General features: G+C 31.3%; 1 protein-coding gene across 2 annotated transcripts in view; it reads right to left on the reverse strand.

Annotated features, from left to right (window-relative positions):
* The window catches only part of LOC118190496 (tubulin polymerization-promoting protein homolog), a 111,716-nt gene that overhangs the window by 11,291 nt on the left and 77,297 nt on the right, over positions 1 to 23,128 (reverse strand). Inside the window, exon 2 of one of the 2 annotated variants that reach the window (XM_035361211.2) lies at positions 14,722 to 14,977. In XM_035361211.2, the coding sequence (XP_035217102.1) occupies positions 14,722 to 14,966 (245 nt within the window). In that variant the 5' untranslated portion in view covers positions 14,967 to 14,977. Of the gene's footprint in view, positions 1 to 14,721; positions 14,981 to 23,128 lie in introns of both variants that reach the window. The other variant, XM_035361213.2, reaches the window with a different exon arrangement.

Below are 23,128 nucleotides of genomic sequence, written 5' to 3' on the forward strand. Positions count from 1 at the left end.
AGTTTGGTATATATTTATTATATTTATATTTTTTTGCTTATTAAACTTATTTGATTTTCTTCCTTCCACATTTCGAAATTTATGTTCATTTCAAATAAAATTCACACATTTTATGATTTATTTTTAAAATTTGTATTTTAAAATAATTTTTTTAAATTTTTCCAAAAAAACTTTTGAATTATAATCTATAAAAATTTTACCATCATCTTAAAGTAGACGTATTTCTAAGCATATATGCAAAAAATTACAGTTTTTAATTCAAAATTTCCGAAGATATACATGAATTTATATATTGGTCCATTTTGAAATTTGGAATATTTGTTGAAAGCGATAAAACATCAAATGTGGTTTAGACACTTTGCTAAAATTATTTGGAAGAAGAAACGATGTGACTTTTTCCCGCTTATGCACAATGTAAAAAGATAGGGACGAGGTGCCTTTTTTTCCGCTCCAGCATAATGGAAGGGAAAGGAAAATTAGTTGCCACATGTTAAGAAGTTCGCCAAGTGGATTATTCTTGGCGCAAACTGAAAATATTTCGCCAAGATAAATTTTTTGAATTTCTCCGTAAATTTCGCACCAAATTTTACAAAATTTAATATCTAGGCATAATTTGAGTTGTAGAGTCGAAATACGGAAAAAAATTGGGTACTTACGTATTATCGCAACCAGGTTGGCGCGATTTGTAAGTTTGAGTAAAAAAGTATGAATAGAAAGAAAATGTACATTTATTAATTACAGATAATTTTTAATACAGTTTTTTATATTATTTTGCTTTAAAATATAAAATAGCAATTAAACCCTTCCGGTTTCGAATTTGAATAAGTTGCAGAATTATTTTTTCGGCGGAAATCTTTTGGCTATTGCTTTTAGCACTGATTGAAAACCGTCTTCGCCATTAACAGCTTGAGCTCGGCGCCATATAAATTCGATAAGGTATGAGTGAAGATGATGACGGGCTGTTCCTCTCTGTTTTTTGTTGCGCCATTTGGCTGAGCCCCACATGCGCTCTACATGTTGTGTGTGAACGCCCGTGTTAGGATCCACAAAGTTATATTTGTGATTAACAGTTCCAGCGTTTTCGAACTCACTTGTATTGTATCCTTTCCAGCAATCCGAATAAATGATGCTTCCTTCCTTGATATTTTCGCAAATTTTTTCCATGAGGGTAACGGCGCTTCTGTTAGGTACAGTAACCAAAAAAGTCTCTTTCTTTTCTCGGCAAATTTTGCCGAAAACCCGTTGCTGTGGTAGTACACGCCCAGTGTTATTTTTTCTTTTTACAAATAAATTCTTTTTACAAAACTACGTATAACACGTAGGGTTGCCGTAAGTAGGGTCGCCAAATTTGGCGATTTATGCGAATTTTGGCCTGGTTGCGTTAATACGTAAGTACCAAAAAGTTGTATGTTATTTCAGGAAAAGGTCCGATTTTGTGTCAAAATGTTAAAACAATGCTATATATAAATCTAATACATATCCTAAGTCGCGTTTTCGAGACATGAAAAATGCAGTTTGAATTTTGTCAATCAGCCCCGTAGAGCGGGAGCTATAGAACTGCCCCCCACCCTTTTTTTTTTTTTTTTTGCGCAGAGTACCTCTACATTAAAACGAAAATATGTAAGATAACATTAGTGAAAAAATGGAAGAAAATGCATCAAACCTTTTCCATTAACATTACTAATTTTCGATACTATCGGTCTCAGCGGTCGACTAATGTGATAGCCTCAATAATATGCTATTTTATTCTGTTAAACTTGAGCTTTAGTGTCACAAACATATGAATCCTCGATATTTAGTGGATTGAAACAACAAATTGCTATAGCTATTACTCAAAAGGAGCAGTCACCAATGAAGAAAGAGTGAATCGAACTTAATTACAAGATATATATTTTCGCTGTCACAATGGGTAGAAAGATGGGGGAAAAAAAAAAAAAAAAAAAAAAAAAACTTACTGGTAGAAAACTTAAGAATGATTCTCTTTTTATCATTAAGTTACCATATTGTTTTTCGTTATAATGCAGTGGTACAGTAAAATCCTAGAGACCGTCATGACCCTTCCCTGTATTTCACACAACTTATAGTTAAGTAATTTAAATTACTATATAAAATTAATAACACAATAACCTTGAATTTGACGTAGTTTTTGTAGTAGATTTAAGCTTGAGTAGGAGATTTAAAATTGTACTCATAGATTTAACCTTGAGTTTAACCTACTCTTATATACGCCCCAAGATCACCAAACGTGGCGATATGTGCTCTGCGCTGGTTTTTTTTTCGCGATGGTTTTGGGGACGATGTTGTTTGTATGGAAACCCTTTTGATGTTGAAACTTAACTCTTTTGCTGTAGTGGTTTAATTGTTCGTTGGTTCGTGTCGTACGAGATTTGAAATGGCCTATGTTGCAATGAGAGACATGGTGGCAAGATTTCAGTCGCGTATTTTAGATTGTGTGCAAAGTAAAATCCTAAATCCTAAGATAGTTTTGAAAATTTATTTTTGAACCATAGTGTCAATTTTGTGGATAGCGAGTCTGGCTGTCATATAAATATCATATAGAGTACGCGGCGGCATGTTAAAGCTACGTTCTGCTGAAGAAGCATCCATTATGGTAAGTGCATTTTATTTTATTGTTTTTATTTTGTAGAATGTTACGTTCATTGTTTTTTTACTATGAATTTTTATTGCTATTGTTGTTTTCTGAACTGTTTGTAATTTATTTTAGTTATTTTGTTGATTTGTGTCCAATGCCTAGATTGTGCAATTCGTAGATGTTTTTTTTTTTTTTTTTTAAAGTTTAAACAGAATGCTGTGTACATGGTATTCTTTGAAATTTATTGTTGTTATGTTAATTTATTAAAGCGAGGTGTGCGTAGTTCGTAGATTCCTTCGCTGCCTAGGTTGTGCATTTCGTAGATGTTTTTTAAGTTAAAACGTATTGCTCTGTACATGGGTTTTTGTCAAATATTTTTGGTTAGAAACTTTACGTTTTTACTATCTAGTTTTTTTGTTTTTGTTTCGGATTTTTAGCTTAAATTTTGTGTTCAAAACGTGGTTTTTGCATGTGCGTTTTTGGAGACATTTTAGGCTTAAAGTTCGAAATGTAAACAAAAAATTTAGATAGTAATATGGCACTGTGGAGTTTCTCGCCAAATATTTTTGGCGAGAAATTTGTCGCCGAGCGAGGGCGTATATATGAATAGTTCCAAATCTAATTTAACCTTGAGTTAAATCTACGCCAAACTCAAGGCTGATGAGTTACTAATTTTATGTTTCACTTAGCGTGTTTCTCTTCAGCTTTCACATTTTTTATAGTGTAAGACCAAGAAATTAAGTCATAAACGCAATGTAAAGTAATATGTTTATTCATGTATGTAATAACGCAAGTCATAAAGTTATAAAAGGACTTCGATTACTGAAATAAGAAAATACTTTTGATATAAAATTTAAAGAAACTTTTACGCTTTTGCTTTGTACGTATATTCCGAATTAGCTCAGGCTAAAATTTTCTAATGATCTACACGGCTGGCACAAGGGTCGAATTACGGGCTCGAATTCATCAGAATTTAAGGACAGCAAAATTTTTAGAAATTTGGGAAACGCCGAATGGCAGAATTTAGAAGTCGCAAAAAAAAAAAAAAAAAAAAAAAACACCGGTCTGTAAAAAAGACTATCACCAATACTGTGGTTGATGAATTACTTATAATGATAAAAATGAAAAATTGTTTTTTACATGTACGTATTGTAATTTAGTGGATTGAAACAACAAATTGCTATAGCTATTACTCAAAGCTTTGAAATTTGAGCTTTGAAATTTTTATTCAGCCATTATCAGTTTTGTATTATGTAATTTTAAGATGAATAACATCTCAAGACATATTTGAAATGTATAAAATGTTTACAACTCTATTTTTAAACTGAGATGGATTGCTTTGACATTTTTCTACGTTCTAGTGCTGAAGTCATTTGTAAAGATATTTTGCCTTAACTAAATTGAGAATTGAAGGTCATTAATTTGAGTTCTGGTTCAACACACAATTTCGAATCAATAGCAGATTAGATATAAGATCTGCTAAGTACAAATCTCAATATTCTAATATCATCAGCATTATATTCATGGTAGTATCATCAAGCAAACTACTTATTTATTCATTTAAATAACCTTCAATAGTGACAACACGCCTACAATACTTTATATCATTAATGTCACTTTGTGAAGTAACATTAATTAGTCTCACCCCAAACTCAGATTCTTTCGCCGACTAGTAACTTATCTCTGGGTTACCGAAATCGGGAAAACAGCTCTGGGTAATTTTCATTCGAAGTAATGATTATATCTGGAGGGTTTAGAGCTATCAATGTTAGATTTTATGGATCTATAAAATCTGTTATATTTAACAAAAATAAAGGTAACTCCGGATCAATCGTAAATTTTCTAGAGCCTGTTTGAGGGCTTGTACCATTTTACTTGGAGATCTAAAATACAGTTTCAAGTGGTACTGCACATATCATCTAGAAGACAGAGAAGGATGAACGAAATCCTCGTCGGTCAGTGAGAGAGGTAACGGATTTCTCTTCGACATCCAAGTGAACTTACCGATTGAAGACAGAAGCAAAACTACGTAAATAGAGCTCTTGGAAATGTTCCGTCTAGCTCAGATTGGCGCAAATTTGTTACCGAGTCTGAATAAACTTTTACATGACTGACTGGGTTTTTAATATACAGCTTTTTAAGCGTCAAAGGGTTAAAAAATAACTGATAGCTGGCTCAATTCAATCATTCTTACAAATGACATGCATAAAATATATAGAATGACATGAATGGTTTATAGCTAAATGTAATAAATTAATTTGTGGCATTTATTTTTAAGTTTCAAAACAAAATGTTATTTATTACTTTCTTTTCCGCCTCATTTTTCCCCGAGGTTCGCTCCTTCTAGAATTTTTGTAGATTTTGAGTGGCAAGCAGTTTCATTATAATGTGTAGAATTTTACAAATAGAAATGTGTGAGATCTGAACAACCTGCTTCCGCTGACCTATCGCAAGGTAAAAATCAGATTCTTGGCGATGCTAGCTGATTTTGCTGGGAATACTTTAGATTGAGGTTTAGATTCTGTTTGATAAGTGTGTATTTGAAATTCTGTCTCACGATATAGGAAATCTTGTACTCTCTTTAGGTTAGAATTGTTGAATTTATATACTTTGTGAAAGGAGACTTTGAGTTTTAAAGCCAGGTTCAGGTTAACTAGTCAATTTGTATTCGTGTATTATTTAAGCACTCACAAGATGTGAGGTAGAATAAGTGTTTTAATTCTGTGGCTGGTTTGTTTGATGGTTAACTATTCTGGTGGCGATAATTCATTATATTCATGGTAATAGATATCGCTAAGTTATTTGGAACCCATAAAGAAAGTGTTACATGTAGAAAACCAAGAAACTGATCTTATGTTCAAAATGCTCGAAATAAATTATGTCATTCTCTTGAATTATAAATTCAGAGATAAATACATATATTTAAATCAAACATTTTTCGAATTATTCTAATGCTTGCAAAAGGTGCGTATTACAATGAATGGAATTTTGCATTGGAAGTATTATTCGATTATCGGTTCCATTATTTCAATATTATTCAAATATTTGTACTCATTGAGAGTAAAGCATTTGGTAGTTACAACAATGGCATTCAGATGCTAAAATAGCGCCTGTCTGGTATTTTTTTAGCTATCGTCACGAAGTCTATGATGCATTTATATCACTTATCAAGCTTTTGAGACTAAAAAAATGTACACATTTGAGCTTTACGTAGTTAGCCTATAACCGTCGAGAAGTTTGAAAACGCACGTATGTTTTCTGCGAGTGAATTCATTTATCGTTTACTACAATAAATCCTCGCCTCTATTCTTGGTACGAGTTGACAGCTTTCTTTAAAAAACTAACCCTAAAGTCCTTAAATTATCCACTTACTTTTCACTCTCCTAGTAGTTTTTCCCCTTAAGCTTGAAGTGGGATTAAACTTTCCCAATTTCTTAGTGCATGAATTCGAGAACTTCTTTCTGCAAGCAGATTAATCAAATAAACGCGCATTTTTTATTCTGTTTTATTATACTTTTTATTTGCGGCTCTTTCCTTGCAGCATTTACCAGTCATTCCTAAACATTTTAGAAAATTGGATTTTATTTCAAATGGATCGTGTGGTGTATATTAGAAAACGCAAGTTATGAAATCGCAAAAATAAAAATTCTTTTGTTGAAATTTCAATGATTTAAGATCTTAATGTAATGGAAATAATTTTTTTACGCGTCGGGTAGTTTTGCATTTTTTTATAGACATGTTTAAAGTACTACAATTTGCTGCGAACGCTTAACATTTGAAATAGAAACTCTCCATTTTGCGAATAAATGCATAATGTTCATTCAAAGGGGTAAATGAATTGTAATTAACGTTGAACCAATCAAACATAAACTGAGAATCTAAACTAACTATTAATAGTTTTGCCAATTTAATTGTTAAATTCTTGATAATCATGATTAATGTTGAACCTAAATAAAAACAGTTGCTCAGAATTTGTAGTCTTTAAAAGATGCAATATCACTTTACTAAATACGCAACAGGCTTTCCCAAGAATTTTTAGCAATATAAACTATCTTTCCCGATTTTCTTTGGCAATATTCAGAAGTCAAACAACAAAAATCAGCGTTATATTTACAAAATTTTCGCAGGACTAGTTTCGATGGTTTTACCGAACCACCAACCTCAGCTGAAAAACCGCAAATGAACAAGATAGGAAATAATGATTAGATAAGATAAGAAAGCCTAGACAAGAATAAGCCCTCAGCTAATTTACTCATGGTTTCTTTTGATGTAAAATCATTATTCACCAATGTCCCAGTGGAGGGTTCATTAAGATGTCTAGAAACTAGACTTCGCGAATTTCATTTCTCTTGCATCGAAATTGATGAGCTAATTTCTCTCACTCAACTCTATTTGAAACAAACACATTTTGTTTTCCAAAATAAATATTACAAGCAAACTGAGGGATTAGCTATGGGAAGCCCCCTCAGTCCCATCCTGGCTGATATCTACATTCATTATTATGAATCAAAATTGTTTGAAACTTTAAACTTCCCGGCATGGTTCCGCTACGTAGACGATACTTTTACCCTGTTTGAAGGTAATAAAGATGATTTAAATAAAGTTCTTTCAACAATGAATTCTATTGATCCTGCTATTCAGTTCACTTTTGAACTTGAGACTTGCAATTCTCTTCCGTTTCTCGACATTCTGCTCACACTTAACACATCTAACTTCAGTAGTACGGTTTACCGTAAACCTTCATCGGTTTGCCTTCCACCACACTTTAAATCATGTCATCCGACTAAACAAAAGTTAGCTTCATTTTATTCCTATGTTTTCCGTGCTCTTCAAGTTTGCTCCTCCAAACTAGCCCTTGATGAAAAACTGAATTATTTAAAAGCAATAGCTATTGACAGGGGCTTTTCACCCAACATTATTAATCAAGCAGTTAAAAAATTCTCATCTCAACACACTAAAAGGCACACTCTTGTTTTAGGAGATTATAAAAATTCTGTTGTCATTCCCTTCTTTCCATCAATTAGCTATAAAGTTGCACATATTTTGCAGAAATTTAACTTTCGGGTTGTTTATTCTCCCATCAATAAAATTCCAAGTTCCAGACTCAAGGACCCCATTCCGGATATGAATTCCTGGGGTATTTATAGGATTCCTTGCCAGTGTGGTTTAATTTACATTGGCCAAACTAAGAGAGCCTTAAAATTTCGCGTTAAGGAACATGAGGCATATGTTAGAAAAAAGGAAGCGCAGAAGTCTTCTGTTGCTCAACATTGTTGGTCCGAAAATAACACTTTCAATTTTTCTGCTGACAACATTATTCAAAAAACACCTTCCATTGGAGAACTGAATTTTCTAGAGGCATTTCACATTCATAAAAATCTTTCTGTGTTAGTTAACGATCCTAATTCCAATCCAAATTTACCTTCGGCCTTTAAAGAATTTATGTTTTAGTTCTGGTTTCACCAACATATGGCACCACTTGCTTATTCTTGTCCAGGCTTTCTTATCTTATCTAATCATTATTTCCTATCTTGTTCATTTACGGTTTTGCAGCTGAGGATGGTGGTTCGGTAAAACCATCGAAACTAGTCCTGTGAAAATTTTGTAAATATAACGCTGATTTTTGTTGTTGGACTTCTGAATTAGTATTTATTCGGCGTGCTATTGTGTCTTAATATGAACATATTCATTTAAATTTTTAATGTATATATAATCATTATTTGCACAAAATATTGTCTTAAAAAAAATAAATACTTTGTGAACATCTACAACAGAGGGAGGAAAACCTATTGTAAAGATATGAGAGAATATAGAATAGAAATAGCTTCGTTTCTAGGTTGTTGATTTTAAGTTAGAACTGATGTTATTAAAAAACTTTCACGTTCCATAAAATTCCATTAAGGACTATAAAATAATTTAAATGCATTTAATACACAGTGTAGAAATTAAATAATTGAATATATATATATATATGTGTGTGTATTGTTCATAACTTATGATCTAGCTCTAACAAAATAATAATTTTATCCTCACTTCAAAAGAGACGTAACACTCTCACTTAATTGTGCTATTGTTGATTGCTAGTAGATTGGTTTGTTACCTTTGACATGTAAATTAATATGCGATCAATGACACTGACAACTTTTTCAGTACTTAAACATTTTAAATGGTTTTTACTGCAACAGAGGACTTACACTGTTTTAAAATGCTAAATAGAATACTAATAAATTTTTTTTCTTATAATAATTCATAGCTTTAATTGAATTTCTGTTCCTTGAAGGTAATACATGAAAAACATTTTCTAATAATTAATTATTGGTTTATTACTTAGCAGCTTTAAAGCAAGTTTTAGGCTTATTAATTTACTCATAATTACTTTATTTATAATTATGCATATATATACTAACAAACATTCTCTATTCGTAAAAAGCAAATTAAAGTTAATTAAATTTTAATTAATGAAATTTGATTGCAAACAAATAAATGGTTAATTATTGCTGCGAACTAATCTACAATATCATTTAAATTCTGAGAGCATATATGTAAATCAAGTGCAAGCATAAAAATCCATGAATAAATATATAATTCCAAAAAATTTTTTAATCCTAAAAAATTTATAAAAATGCATAAGTGAATAATTATTGAGCAGGCAGGAGATAGACTTATCAAGGGGAAGTTGCCTCCAAACCTAAATCTTCAATTTTTTAATTCGTGTTTCGTCATACATGTAGGCAAGGATAAAAGTAAAATTCAAAACCAAAAGTAAAATCAAATGTTCTACTAAAAATAAAAAGGGCCAACACTTATCAAAAGTCTCGATTATAGCCGGAATTGAGTGAAGATTAGTATCTTTTCCTAATTTTCCTTACTTTTGCCCAGTATTTAGTAAAGTTTTGATTAAAACTGTTGAAATTCAGTTTTAATAAATTAAGACTATTACAATAGATTTTTTACTTTAATTAAGAACATTTAAAATTAAAAAAAAAAATAAATTTATTTAATTTTACTTCAAAAAATTTTTTTCCTTCTTTATTTCAAAAACATTTTCGATTTTTTACAATCATTAATATTTTACAATCCTTAATAATTTGCAATCTTTTTTCACATAACGTTACAGTTAGCATTTTTACAATTTTTTACACATTTTTACAATACTTCACAGTTACAACATTTTTTGCAACAGAACAAACATTTTACATTACTTAAAAGTTTACAGAATAGGTTTTTAAAATAGATCTAATAGATAGCAGCTTTACTCTCAAACTTAACCTTATATTAGCGCCCTCTATTTATAAAGTTAGCAGAAACACACTACTTAATATCACTTAGTTTGGCAAATGCTGCTCCACTCTCCAAATACAAATATAGTTTCTGAGAAGTTAAATTAAAACTTGCTATTTACTTGCATTTTTAGTATTATTTATGTATTTTTATAGATAGCATCTAGTTTCTTTTTGATTTATATGCGTAATTCGTGTCGGGGAAGTTTTCTGTAGGCAAGAGTTTCTAAATTACTTTGGCTTTCTAAAAAATCTGGTTTTCTACTCTTAATTGACCTTTCATTTTTAATTTTAATTCTAGTCATTTACTTGCTAATTTCGCAAAATTCCACTTGTTTAAATTTATTTTTAGCAATTTCACAACATTTGATTTTACTTTTGGTTTTGAATTTTACTTTTACATTTGCCTAGATGGATGACGAAACACGAATTGAATAATACAAGTCTTAGGTTTGGAAACAACTTCCCCTTGATACGTCTGTCTTCTGCCTGCTCAACAATTATTCACTTATGCATTTTATAATTTTTTTAGGATTAAAAATTTTTTTGGAATTATATATTTATTCATAGATTTTTATACTTGCACTTGATTTACATATGCTCTCAGAATTTAAATGATATTGTAGATTAGTTCGCAGCAATAATTAATCATTTATTTGTTTGCAATTAAATTTCATTATTTAAAATTTAATATAACTTTAATTTGCTTTTTACGAATAGAGAATGTCTGTTTGGCTTTCTAAAATATCTGATGAAAAATCTAAGATAATTCAAATTTCATTCTTTGCAGCAATGGTGCAAGATAATTATTTAAATTTAATTTAAGTTTACTATTTATTTATTTTTTTTTTGAAACTATATATGACAATTATACACGCTGCAATAGGCAACCAATGTTAAATTTCTGCATGTGGTCCCTACTCCTCCGGATGTGATCACGGTGACAGCCGGCAACGCCTCAGACGAGGGAGAAAACCCGTTTGGGTTAGTCTATTTCTTATAAGGTCCATGTCAGAAATATGATGACGTCACTGAAATTCACGGGTGAATTGCCGTAGCTGGTTTCACCGACCCGTATTCAACGGTTCCAAAATGTTGTTTTTCTAGCAAAGTAACGCTCAGTTGCAAACGTTAATCATCATTCTTCAAAGATAGCAAGGTATTTTATTGGAAACCGAAGTCTCTAGATCTTCCAGATCGAGCATTTGTGAAATGTGATTACGAATCACTGATTAGCTGTTGTTAACTTGATCTTCGCCAGTCCCAATCCTCCGACTGAGACTGGCGAAAAAATATGGAGAATGGTTGAAAGCATATGGTCTTCCATTCCTCAAGATACATTCACTGATTTCATCTGTACTACTTGCTCTTGTATCGCCTCAAGGGTGAGTGTATTCTGTATCTGTCTGTTAATTTATATCACATTCTACTCAATTTTTCATGAAGTTATTTTCCCTGTCAGACATTATAAAATTTTATTCTGAATTGTTACATTGAAGTAAGGTGTAGGAAGAAATGTTTTCAAAGAGAAAATAACAAGAAAGAAAGAAAAAAAAAACCCGCATAGTACACGGTGTTTCTAAATGAATATCGGGTTTTAATGCTTTGCAGTATTTATTACGTAAAATTTAAAATTATAATTAATACATCAAATGAAACAGCAACTCAAGCAGTTATACCTACAAGCTTACAAGTGTTCAATGTGAGTACTTTTCGTCACACGACACACATAGCCCAGTTTTCCCCAAGCGTTAATTAGTGTTTGTGGTGTAATTATTGCAACAGCTGCCTCAATCTTGTTTATTTGATCAAGTAAGTCAGCTGGTAGTGGAGACACATACACAGGATCCTTTATGAACTCAACACTCTCTTCACAAACCCTTGGTCGTCTTGTACTCTTCCCTTTGCAAAGGCAGCCGGTAGTATTTTCAAACAAATGATACCATCTACGGATGCTATTATCACTTGGGGTATCACATTTGAACTCCACATCACTTTGAATTCCGGAACGCCCGTTGCACAGTAACTACAGATTTGGTCTTTGCAAACTGCAGAACACAAAACTGCAGAACACTTCTGCAAACTGCAGAAGCTTTCTGTCCGCTAATGGCGACTAGCGAGCGCTTTCTGGCGCATGCGCATACCAACAAAGAGAACTGTTTGAGTTGCTCATTCCTTTCATGTATTAATTATGATTTTAAGTTCGACGGAATAAATACTACAAAGCGTTAAAACCCCGATATTCAATATGTGTAATTTTGTCTGTATAATGTTGCGTTCAATCTGTATAATGTTGCGTTGTAATCATCGATATCAAAAATTGACCGGTTACAGGATAAACCATGTGGCATTATCTACATTAGTAGATTCTCAACAGAATATATTGTTATAAAGTGTAGATGTTATATGTATTAATTAACATTAGAAATAAATGCATAACTTCCATATATTTCGCATACTACACATCTGGTAGAAAAGATGAGATCATTACGTGCCCTATATGCCTCACAGATCAAGGATGGCAACAAGTACCTCATGTATCGTACAGATGTGAAATATATATCACAAAAGGTATCATAAACATTCAAATGAAAGCGTTTTGGTTCCCCCCCATTTATCAACTTAATTATTCTTGGAAAATGACTTCATTTATTTTACATTACGTATAGTTCTCATATTTAATGTTAAATAATTATTCTAATGCGTCCTAATAATTAAGTATAAGCCAAAATATTGCAAGGAGTTAAAATTAGAACAAAATGTATTCTTGTATTTTAACTTGCACATTTTTTAATTATTTTAACTTTAAATTTGCTTTTTTACGTATATACATGTTTGTTAAAATTTAAATTTGTTTAAATTTAGATTTCATTCCTTGCTGCAATGGCGCAAAGAATTAATTAAATTTGTATTTAAATTTATTTAAATTCAATTTATTCTTATGAAACAATATTCTTGACTAATAATATTATACTCTTAATATGCAATTACGGTAAATATTTGGAGAAATTTCATACGCTAGACTCCGTTGAGAAACAGTGAAAAACAATTAGAATGCGTACATGACAACTACGCAGCAAAAAGTAGGTGGACTTTGTCATGTGATAAATATTTCGCGTATTTTGCTGTACGCAATTCTGTAATATTTATGATTCTTTAATTATTTGCTCACATATACTGAAACATAATTATGCAAACAAACGTGATAAAGTTGACTAACAATGAATTACTACTCATCAGCTGTTTCCAGACAAGAAGTTCACACGCAACATGTATTTGTTTGCTAATTTTATAACTTCTCTAAAAAATATTGCACAAGTGCAGAAAAAATTCTTGCGTATGCATCTTTTGTAATATAATGTGTTTGAAGTCAAAAACATATTTAGTAACACAATACCGATATTTCGATATATAATGACCAAAACGTCAGGTTTTTAACTGAACACAGTTTCAATTAAAAAATAAGCTGTTTAAAACTAATGCATACCTCTTATTAACATTCTAGTACATCTTGATGGCAAAAGATTATTAAGAGAAAGTTGGCTGTTTGAAACGTGACTTCCACGCATGAATTTCATGATCACTTATAAACAGACTACTCACTTTTTTTTTTTTTTTTTTTTTTTTTTACATTTTAACACCCCAGGGGAAAATAACAATTATATTCAGAGACCGAATTTCAAAACTAGAGATCCGCAGCAAAACTTCTTGTGAGCCTCCCTCCCGCCCTTAACATATTTTAAACGCAGTAGGTACTACTGACGCGTATTATATAAAGTATTCCACGAAATAACCTAACAGTTCCATGTTTCTTGTTTAAAAATATTTAACCTTTTCGTAGGCTGTTTTCATACTTTTAATTCATTATGTATTACATAAAATATAAGTTTTATTCTTTTTAAAACCGGGTTGTTGTTTTTCTGAATAAACCTGGAGAAAGAGAACAATATAAAAAATTCCATCTGATCACAAACTTTAATTAATCAATTTTCAGATATAAGATCAAATTAATGTAATTCAATTATAGATTTAATAATCAGATTTATCAATAAAATGTATAATTAAAAAATTCACATTCTTAAATGTATAATTAAAAAAGTCACTAGTGAAAAAAACATTTCATTTGATTATTATTTCTAGCATGGAAGAGTAATTTGTTATTTCTGCTTTAAAAATTATAAACATAAGCAGTATCGTACCGATATGGGTTGCCAATAAGCAGGCAAAACAACGGCTCATAGAAAACTAAATTACAAAGTTTTAAATTTTGTTCTTGCTTCTAATTTTAAAATCTATTAACATAATGCGTAAAATTTTATATTTTTTAAATAGTAAAGGAAGATTTAGAGGCTCTTTCTGAAATGAAGGTATGAGGCTCGTGATCCGTTTGTTCTATCATAAATCAAGACTTGGTTATATCATTGATCATCTTCGGCAGTTTCTAAATTTAAAAACTTCTGTACTATAAATAAATATACTATTTTCTAATCTGTACATTTTCTAAATTGTACTAAATTGATACAATTAAGAATATGGATAAATGCCTTTAAATATGTATCTAAAAATGACTCAGAAGTTTCAGAACATTATGCTTAAGAAAATGCTTCAAAAATTACTTATGTAATTGCTTCATAGATTCTTTTTGCCCTTGAAAATAGGTTTTAAGACATGAATTCTAAGCACCCATACAGAAGAATGAATGTCAAAAAACATCTAGTACATTGTTAAGTAATTTGCTTTTGCATATTTTTTTTTCTTACTGTGACGTTAAGGAGCGTAACTTTTACTCAAGTGGTATATAAGCTTTTGAAATATTTGGGAAGAGAACAGAGTTAGAAAATATCTTACTTAGCGACCATCTTGTAGTAGATACCAGTGTCGGTAGTAGTGAGCTTCTTGTCTATGACCTTAGCTTGTTTCATCCATTTGTCGCTGTTTGAGAGTGTGATGGCTTCACCAGTGCTCTTGCTGTCGCCAAACTTCGCGAACAGCTTGAACTGATCTTCGAAAGAGGGACCTTCTAAGCTAGGCGAATTGCTGTTCTCGTTCTTCTCGTTCGTCACAGGGGCATCTCCCTCCACATTAGCCGCCATCGATGTCCTGACTGCTAAAAAGAACATATCGATTGAGATAAAAGTTAGGAAGACAAAATAAATCTTTGTGCACTTGTGTTTTCTATAACTATGCAATTTAAATCAATAACAGTAAATATTCCCATGATAATCTCTTTCCGCAGATGACCACTTTTGAAAACGACCAGTATTTCAGTGAATATAAATAAATATCACTGATGATTCTTATAAGATGACCACTTCTTAATCTGACTGAGACCATTAAATATGACCAAAAACTGACAACCACAAATTGCCTGATTTTGTTATTAAACTAATTTCATTTTTACTCGCATATTTTTCCTTGTTTTCACTCTAATTTTACCTCATAAAAACAAGGAAGGGAAAACTACATTATATGTATTATTTCGGAAGTGAAGGGCTAAAGAAAGTATTTCGAAGATCAAAAGGTAAATAGGAATAGAAAAACTAACTGACCTATCTTTTCGCCTATCTTCGACCCCATATACGTATCATTTGATATAGTGACCTTTTTCTTCGGTCTGTAAAAATAGTTATAATGCGAATCGCAAGTTATAACGCGTTATTAGGTTCCATATTTTTTTCACCTCTATTCCATTTCGCTTCAACATACTCTCCAATCTATTCTTACCTCATATGTCTCTTCCATAAGTCAAAAGATTCTAAATCATATGCTGAAAATTTATGAGTGGAATATGCCGATAATTACAGAAAAATATGAAGGTAAATACAGCATATTTTAAGGGCTAAACGATTCAAGAGTTATATTTTCAATTATTACTGTAACAATAAGATTCTTTTCGTGAAAAACTTGCAAGGTTATTATTTAAATTAATTTTATCATTTACTATAACTTATTTATAATTTCAACCTTTACTGTAACTTCTCCTTTCCATTTCCTCACCAGAATGTAAACGAGTTAGTTGTATTTCATTTCTGAATTACTACAATAAGACAGGTTATTTATTGTTCACTTACGGCTATAAATGCAACAAAATACCACAAATTATTCAGCGTGAGATCCAAAAACTATGTAGAATTGGAAAGCCTCTCTCAGCGTGATGTTACTTTATCTACATCTACCTAATAATATATAACTTTACAGGATTATGGGATCAGTACGAAAACACTTCCAACAAAAATAACTAGATACTAATATTCGATGCGCGATATTAAAATAAAAAAGAAGATTTTAGCTATAGTAAAGGTGAATTAGAAATACGGCTACGCACATTTGATTACATTATATTGTAAAAATATTTTGACAAGGAGAAGTGAAATAGTGTATTTGGAAAGTCAAGTCTTCAGAACTGAAAAACAATACACGGCAATACCATTCAGACTCGGTTTATCGTTTCAAATTTATTCGCTATTTCGAATACTTCAGAAATTTTTACCGATGTTTTTCTGCATTTGTGCAATTAATTGTGAGTCCTTTATAATGGTTTCTTTCGTAGATATTTCGTTGTTAGCGGTTTTGATCTCCACTTTTCTTTCAGTCGACGACAACAACACTGCATTAAAATGGAATCTGTTATTCCATGGCTTTAAAATCATCCTGACTAACTACCCATGCAACAGCAACTTGACATGCTGCGTATTGAGTGGAATCTTCGCTATATAAACCCGGGCACATGAGTTTTATTTGAAATAAAAAAAATTAAGGTCTGACCTTAATATGCCTTTCAAATTTCTCCCAATAATATACGGAAACACCTTAATTTTGCACTTACCCCATAGAAATTCAGTTTTACGAATCGTTGTTTGTTAAAATAAAACTTAATTTAAATTTATTTAAGCGGAATAAACATTACTCTTTATTTAAATGTTTTAAAAAGAAAATATGTAGCGTGGATACTTTTTTAGAAGCTTTCTAGCTTCTTCAATTTAATCAGGTAATTTGGATTGCATCAACAGCAATTTCTTATTTTTAACCCATATTTTAATGTTATAATTATTTCCAAAACTTTACTAGGAAGCATAGCTAATAATTTGTTCTTCTTATTGTCAAATTAAAAGAGACAGCCTTTATAACTGACCACATGTGGACCTCCAGAGTTGGCGCACTTAGGTTAATTTATTTTATTCTTAGTAAAATCTCTAGATTCATAGCCTTTTCTAGATTCATAGCCTTCACTGCCGCGACCACGAAAGAAAGCAGCTTGCCCAACTGCTATGCATGGAAAGACGTCAAAGAATGCCTTTCTTGCTCGATATGCTTCCACTTTAATGCATAATTGCATTTTATATAGGAAATTCAAAATTATTTAAGTTTTATTATTTAGAAAACAAACTGCTTCCGCTTTAATGCGTAATTGCATTTTATATTGGAAATTAAAAATCATTCAAGTTTTATTAGTTAGAAAACAAACTGCTTCCGCTTTAATGCGTAATTGCATTTTATATTGGAAATTAAATATCATTCAAGTTTTATTACTTAGAAATCAAACTGCTTCGGCTTTAATGCGTAATTGCATTTTATATTTGAAATTAAAAATCATTTCAGTTTCATTAGTTAAAAAACAAACTATACATTGCCATTTATATAATGAGTTGTAAAAGTATTAATAATTGTAAAAATGTTAATGCTAAAAGTATTGACAGCTGTAAAAGCATTAGAATTTCTGAAATATTACTAGTTGCAGAAGTATTATTGAAATGTACAGTATTATAGCTGTAAAAGCATTACGAAGTTGTAAATGTGTTGCTATTTATATCTTGAAATATAGAAATATGAGATCATTTTACCACTCTGATGTGTTTAGAGGCATTTAATTTTGAGAATACGGGTATAATGGTACAAAACAGGTTTTTTTCAACACATACGTTTCGTCATCAAGATGACATCCGAATTAAGACGGAGGTGCCTAACGTATTAATGCCATCCCGACAAGAAAAAAAAAAAAAAAAAAAGAGATCAGAAGACACGTATTTACTAAAACAACTTCAAGCATAACAGGTTATGCACAGTTGTGTTACGTAAAATATAACATGGTGCACAATTTCGTGTTTCGTTAGGCTCTTATATTACTCACAGTGATATAACTTGCATTGCAGATTACACGCAGTTACATTACATAAAATATTACATGGTACAAAAGTTCGTGCTTCGTTAGCCTCTTAGAATTCCTAGTTATTTAGCATAAAATGTTTGAAAAGTTGTTGCGGCGCTGGTAGGTAAGGCGGTTAAAAGAATTGGTTGCTGGATCGTAGAGCTTGAGTTTGAATCTGAAGGTACAGATTCTTAACGTATCATGTCTTTGAGGCGTAAGTACGAGAATATGGAATTAATCTCGCAAAGTATTTTCAATCAAAACTGAGATAAAGCTTGGCAAAAATTGTTTTGTCACCTGCAAAGCGTCCAAAATTCTGGCCAACGACAGGCACTCCAATTTTTCACACAGCAATGAATTCAGAACTTGGTATAGTCCCACATTTCGTAATAAAGAAATCATTATCCTCCTGGTCTGAATCAGATCAAGTAGGTAAGCAATAACAGAAAATTTTAGCAGAGCACGTAATAATGCAAGAGATAAATTTCAAAGTAAAACTGAAAAAGCAGGATGTTAAAATATGTTATACTTTAAAGAAGTTTCATGCAATTTTCAAAAATTTGAAAATAGATTAAAACTTCCTTTAGCGGGGACTCAGGGCCTTTATCAAGGAAATTAAATGGAAGTAAATTCATATCCTACTTTAAAGACTTGGTATTCAGAAACTGTAGGTTAATAAGGAATATCCGTTAAAGAAAGTCTAATTGTAGCAATCATTGTAAATTTAAAAAAAAAAAAAAAATTACAAGTGATGCAAGAAACGCGTCCTGATCATTAATGAAAGCAAATTTTAGACTCTTCTCTCAACAAATACCCATATTATAGTATGATATTCATAATTATTTTAAACGATACTAAAATTATTATAACATTGTGACCAATATTAAAATTATCTTATTATCCAGCAATTTGTTAAAAAAATTTCTAATGGCAAGGTACTTGACATGAAAAAGATAACATCATTTGAAGTTTAATCATCTGAAGAAGTTTCCTATCATCAGTGATAGCCGTATTCAGTAACTCGACTACCTTTTGTAAGGATTATGTTAATTTTATTAACAGTTAAATTTTAAGTTAAACTCCTGTCCTGTCAAATACTTAACTTCAACTTACTACTTCCGGCCAGAACGTAGTTTTAGAATCACGTTTGAATACATAATGAGGAAGAGTGGTATTTAACCGCGAAGTTCTACTTGCTGAGTTAGAGAGAATCAGAGTTTCTGATTAGCGCGCGTTCGCCTTGTTGGCTACTCTCTCTCAAAACTGTTATTACGCTCGACCGTACTCAGGCCCTTGATAGCTTCGCAGTCAATTAGCGTTAAGGGGCCAACTCGGTTAGAATCTTGATAGCTATATCTCTTTAGTTTAGATTAGTTTTAGTTTATTTCTTAGCCTCTTAAGTACAATCTCAAGTGTCGGCTTTTATTGTACACTCCAAGACGGAGTTCTGTTAAATCTTATTTGAATAATAAAGGGTTATTTACCCTTCCAGCTTGTTGTTTCTTGTCAGACGAACTTAAGCGATTATTCGCTTAACAGTTCTTAAGATTCTTCACGTTCAACTGTAAATGAGCATTTATAAAGTAAGGAACTCTACACTTTAGAGAAGACAAAAATTGTTTGAAACCGTATTTAACCGCGAAGTTCTACTTGCTGAGTTAGAGAGAATCAGAGTTTCTGATTAGCGCGCGTTCGCCTTGTTGGATACTCTCTCTCAAAACTGTTATTACGCTCGACCGTACTCAGGCCCTTGATAGCTTCGCAGTCAATTAGCGTTAAGGGGCCAACTCGGTTAGAATCTTGATAGCTATATCTCTTTAGTTTAGATTAGTTTTAGTTTATTTCTTAGCCTCTTAAGTACAATCTCAAGTGTCGGCTTTTATTGTACACTCCAAGACGGAGTTCTGTTAAATCTTATTTGAATAATAAAGGGTTATTTACCCTTCCAGCTTGTTGTTTCTTGTCAGACGAACTTAAGCGATTATTCGCTTAACAGTTCTTAAGATTCTTCACGTTCAACTGTAAATGAGCATTTATAAAGTAAGGAACTCTACACTTTAGAGAAGACAAAAATTGTTTGAAACCGTGAAGCCTGTCCGGTTATTTCACTAAAACATGAAAGCATTTAAAAAAAAAAAGAACCAAATTAAAGTATTAATTATTTAAAAGTAGGATTACGTTTAAAGCAAGATTTTCCATCCACTTCTCAAGTTGCCAAAATTCTCTTATTCCACACTAACTTCACAAATCATATGTTCGGAAAGTGTTTTCATGTAATTCTTTTCCTATGGTCGTAAAATCGTGCTACATGGTAAAATGATTTTAATATTATTTAAGCTATTTTTGTGATGGACATTCTAAAGGAAACTTTTTCTTATTATTTATTACCCCAGAGAAACCATAAAAATCAGAAGCGGAAATGCCACTGATGGGTAACAGGTCGGACGATAGTTTTATTTGCTGTTTCCAATTGTTAATAATTTAGTACAAGTTATTTATTATAATCAAAATTTGTAAACTGAGAAGTGTTTCATATTGAGATTAAATGTTGTACATTATATTCAATAATGTAAAGTTGTGCATTGAAATTTCATAGCAAAAATTATTTTAATGACAATGCCTAAGACAGTCATTTTGCAAGAACATTTTAGAATTTCATTTAAAAAGAGAAGCTATAATGCAGTATGTATATTTATTTTACATCAGAATCCAAGATTTAGGGCATTTTTTTACTAATTTTTCAAGGAGACAGTTGGATATATCGTTTTCGAAGAGCATTTCATGATGCTTCTGCCACTCCTATCCGAAAATCCCAACTTTTAAATAATAAATTCCGAATATTTTCAGCTGTGCAGCGAATAATATAAACCAAATGCATCCTCTGACGTAAACTGAAATCGATTTTGACTTGCGAAATTCACATTCGAATTTCCATGACCCAGGATTCGGACAACCCCACGTGACATCCGGAATGATGAAGGAACGATGGCAGGTGCAAATCCAAGGTTGCTCCAACGCCCACCGTCTGCATGCTTACGTCGAAGAAGTTTTGGAACACTTTACTGTCTCAGTTAAAAGATTTTAATTCTTGTTCTCAAGAAAGGTGTAAATTATAGTAATAAATTAGAAAAAAAAAATTAAATGATTCCCTCTGAAATATTTAAGAATTTACCAAATAATATTAAAGAAACCAAACAATTCTACGCCAAGTGTGTAATAAACAACATTAGAAATATCTATCATTAATTAATAACGTCGAAAATGCTCTTAAAAATTACGAATTTTATGTTTTAAAATAAGATTTTTTTAAATTTATATAAATTAGATATATTATTATAAATTAAATGAAAATTTAAATTATTAGGACAAGTTTTTATAACCTTGAAATCGTCCTTTTTATTAAACAGTTATTGACTGATTAAATTTTAAAGATAAATTAAAGACCTTATGTTTTGCTGAATGCCAATACTCTGAGAACTGGCTGCAACCGCTGATCAATGTAATATAAATTAGAGACTATGTTTCCCACAGTCGCAACATTTCCAGAGTGAAGCATGGTAGCGTAACGTAACGTCAGTAAACCCAAAGATTCTGAATGATTCCGATAAAGATATATTTAATGATAAATTCGAACGATTCTATACTGAGGTATATAATGTATTGCGGCAGAAACATCTTTGTTGTTACAGTAACGCTGTATATGTTCACAACATTATTACCTAAATATAATACTATAAAATGCATATGTGTTTAGTTATATATATCATTTGAATATATTATTAAAAGCGAAAAATACCTTAAGTTTATATTGCTTTGGAGTTGCTGATTTTGCTCAGTAATTCAATTATAATTTGATAAATAAATCAAAGATCTAAATATTACTTCCTTAGCAACGTGCTAAAAACTATTAAAGCACGAAAGATAAAGTTGTCACGTAAAATTATTATTTTTATAAAGCAGTCTTAGATTGGCGTAGATTTTTCATGAGCAGTTTCTTGGAATTTTAAGATCTTACATTTTGCTGGAGGCAACACTTATCAGTTCACATGATGATAAATGGCATGGCAGCGTAACGTAATGTAACAAAGCAAAAATTTTGTAAAAGATCTACCTATCACATTTCTCATGTCCATAAAACGAATAGAACAGCTAACAGAATTTCAAACCCTCAAACGACTACTCCCGTTAATAATTTATTATTTGTTTTAAATCTTGTATAAAAAATAGTAATGTGGCAAGGGTTCAAAATTTGGATTCTATAAATGAATTGGTGAAAACATAAAATTACGCATTTTTTTTAACTTTCAAAATGCTCTTCTGAGAACCATGTCTGTCTTACATGAGCAATCAATCATTTAAAAAATGTATTAACATAATTTATCAATTTTTCATAAATTCTATTTTAAAAGATAACATTTTCTCCTTTATTTTCATTTCAGACAATGATATTTAAATTTATTTTAGTAGACAGTTCAGTTGCCTTTCTTACAGAATATATTCAGTGCATTAAGCTTATGGACGTAAAACCATCTCATATGCTAGTATATTTTGTCTCGTAAAACATCTTCAAGATTCTTAATTATTTTATATGTGAGAATGTATAATATTTGGGCCAATATGATATATTTTCGTGCAATTCAATTTCTTCTGCCACAGGAAATGAGGTGCATGAAAAACTCCAATTCTTACATATCTAGAAGTTTTCTATTCCAACGGTATATAATCATTAATATTGAGCAGTAAATTCAAAAAACTTAAACGATACTTATTCGATAACAAATTTAAAGTTTTTCAAGCTATATGGTTTGGTTCGATTTATGAGATCACGGCAAAACAGCTGCCTAAGGTGGCTGCCTAAGATGCTGGAATCTAAAGGAAACTGTCTCGTATACATGTTACACATGGTGAAAACAATGAAACGCCGATGCAGCCAGCCGCCCGTTTACGGGATTCGAGCCTCGGGTCGAACTACCAGTGTTCAACGACTTTACCGCTCGGAAGCGGGCGGGTGGACCCTTCAAAATTTGAGAATTGTTTAAAATTTTGCTATATTTACAACATATATAACAAACATTCTCTATCGGTAAAAAGCAAATTTAAAGTTAGTTA

The sequence above is a fragment of the Stegodyphus dumicola genome, chromosome 4 (genome assembly GCF_044657685.1).
Source record: "Stegodyphus dumicola isolate Sdum_Otavi_A_Nest chromosome 4, ASM4465768v1".
Classification (NCBI taxonomy): domain Eukaryota; kingdom Metazoa; phylum Arthropoda; class Arachnida; order Araneae; family Eresidae; genus Stegodyphus; species Stegodyphus dumicola.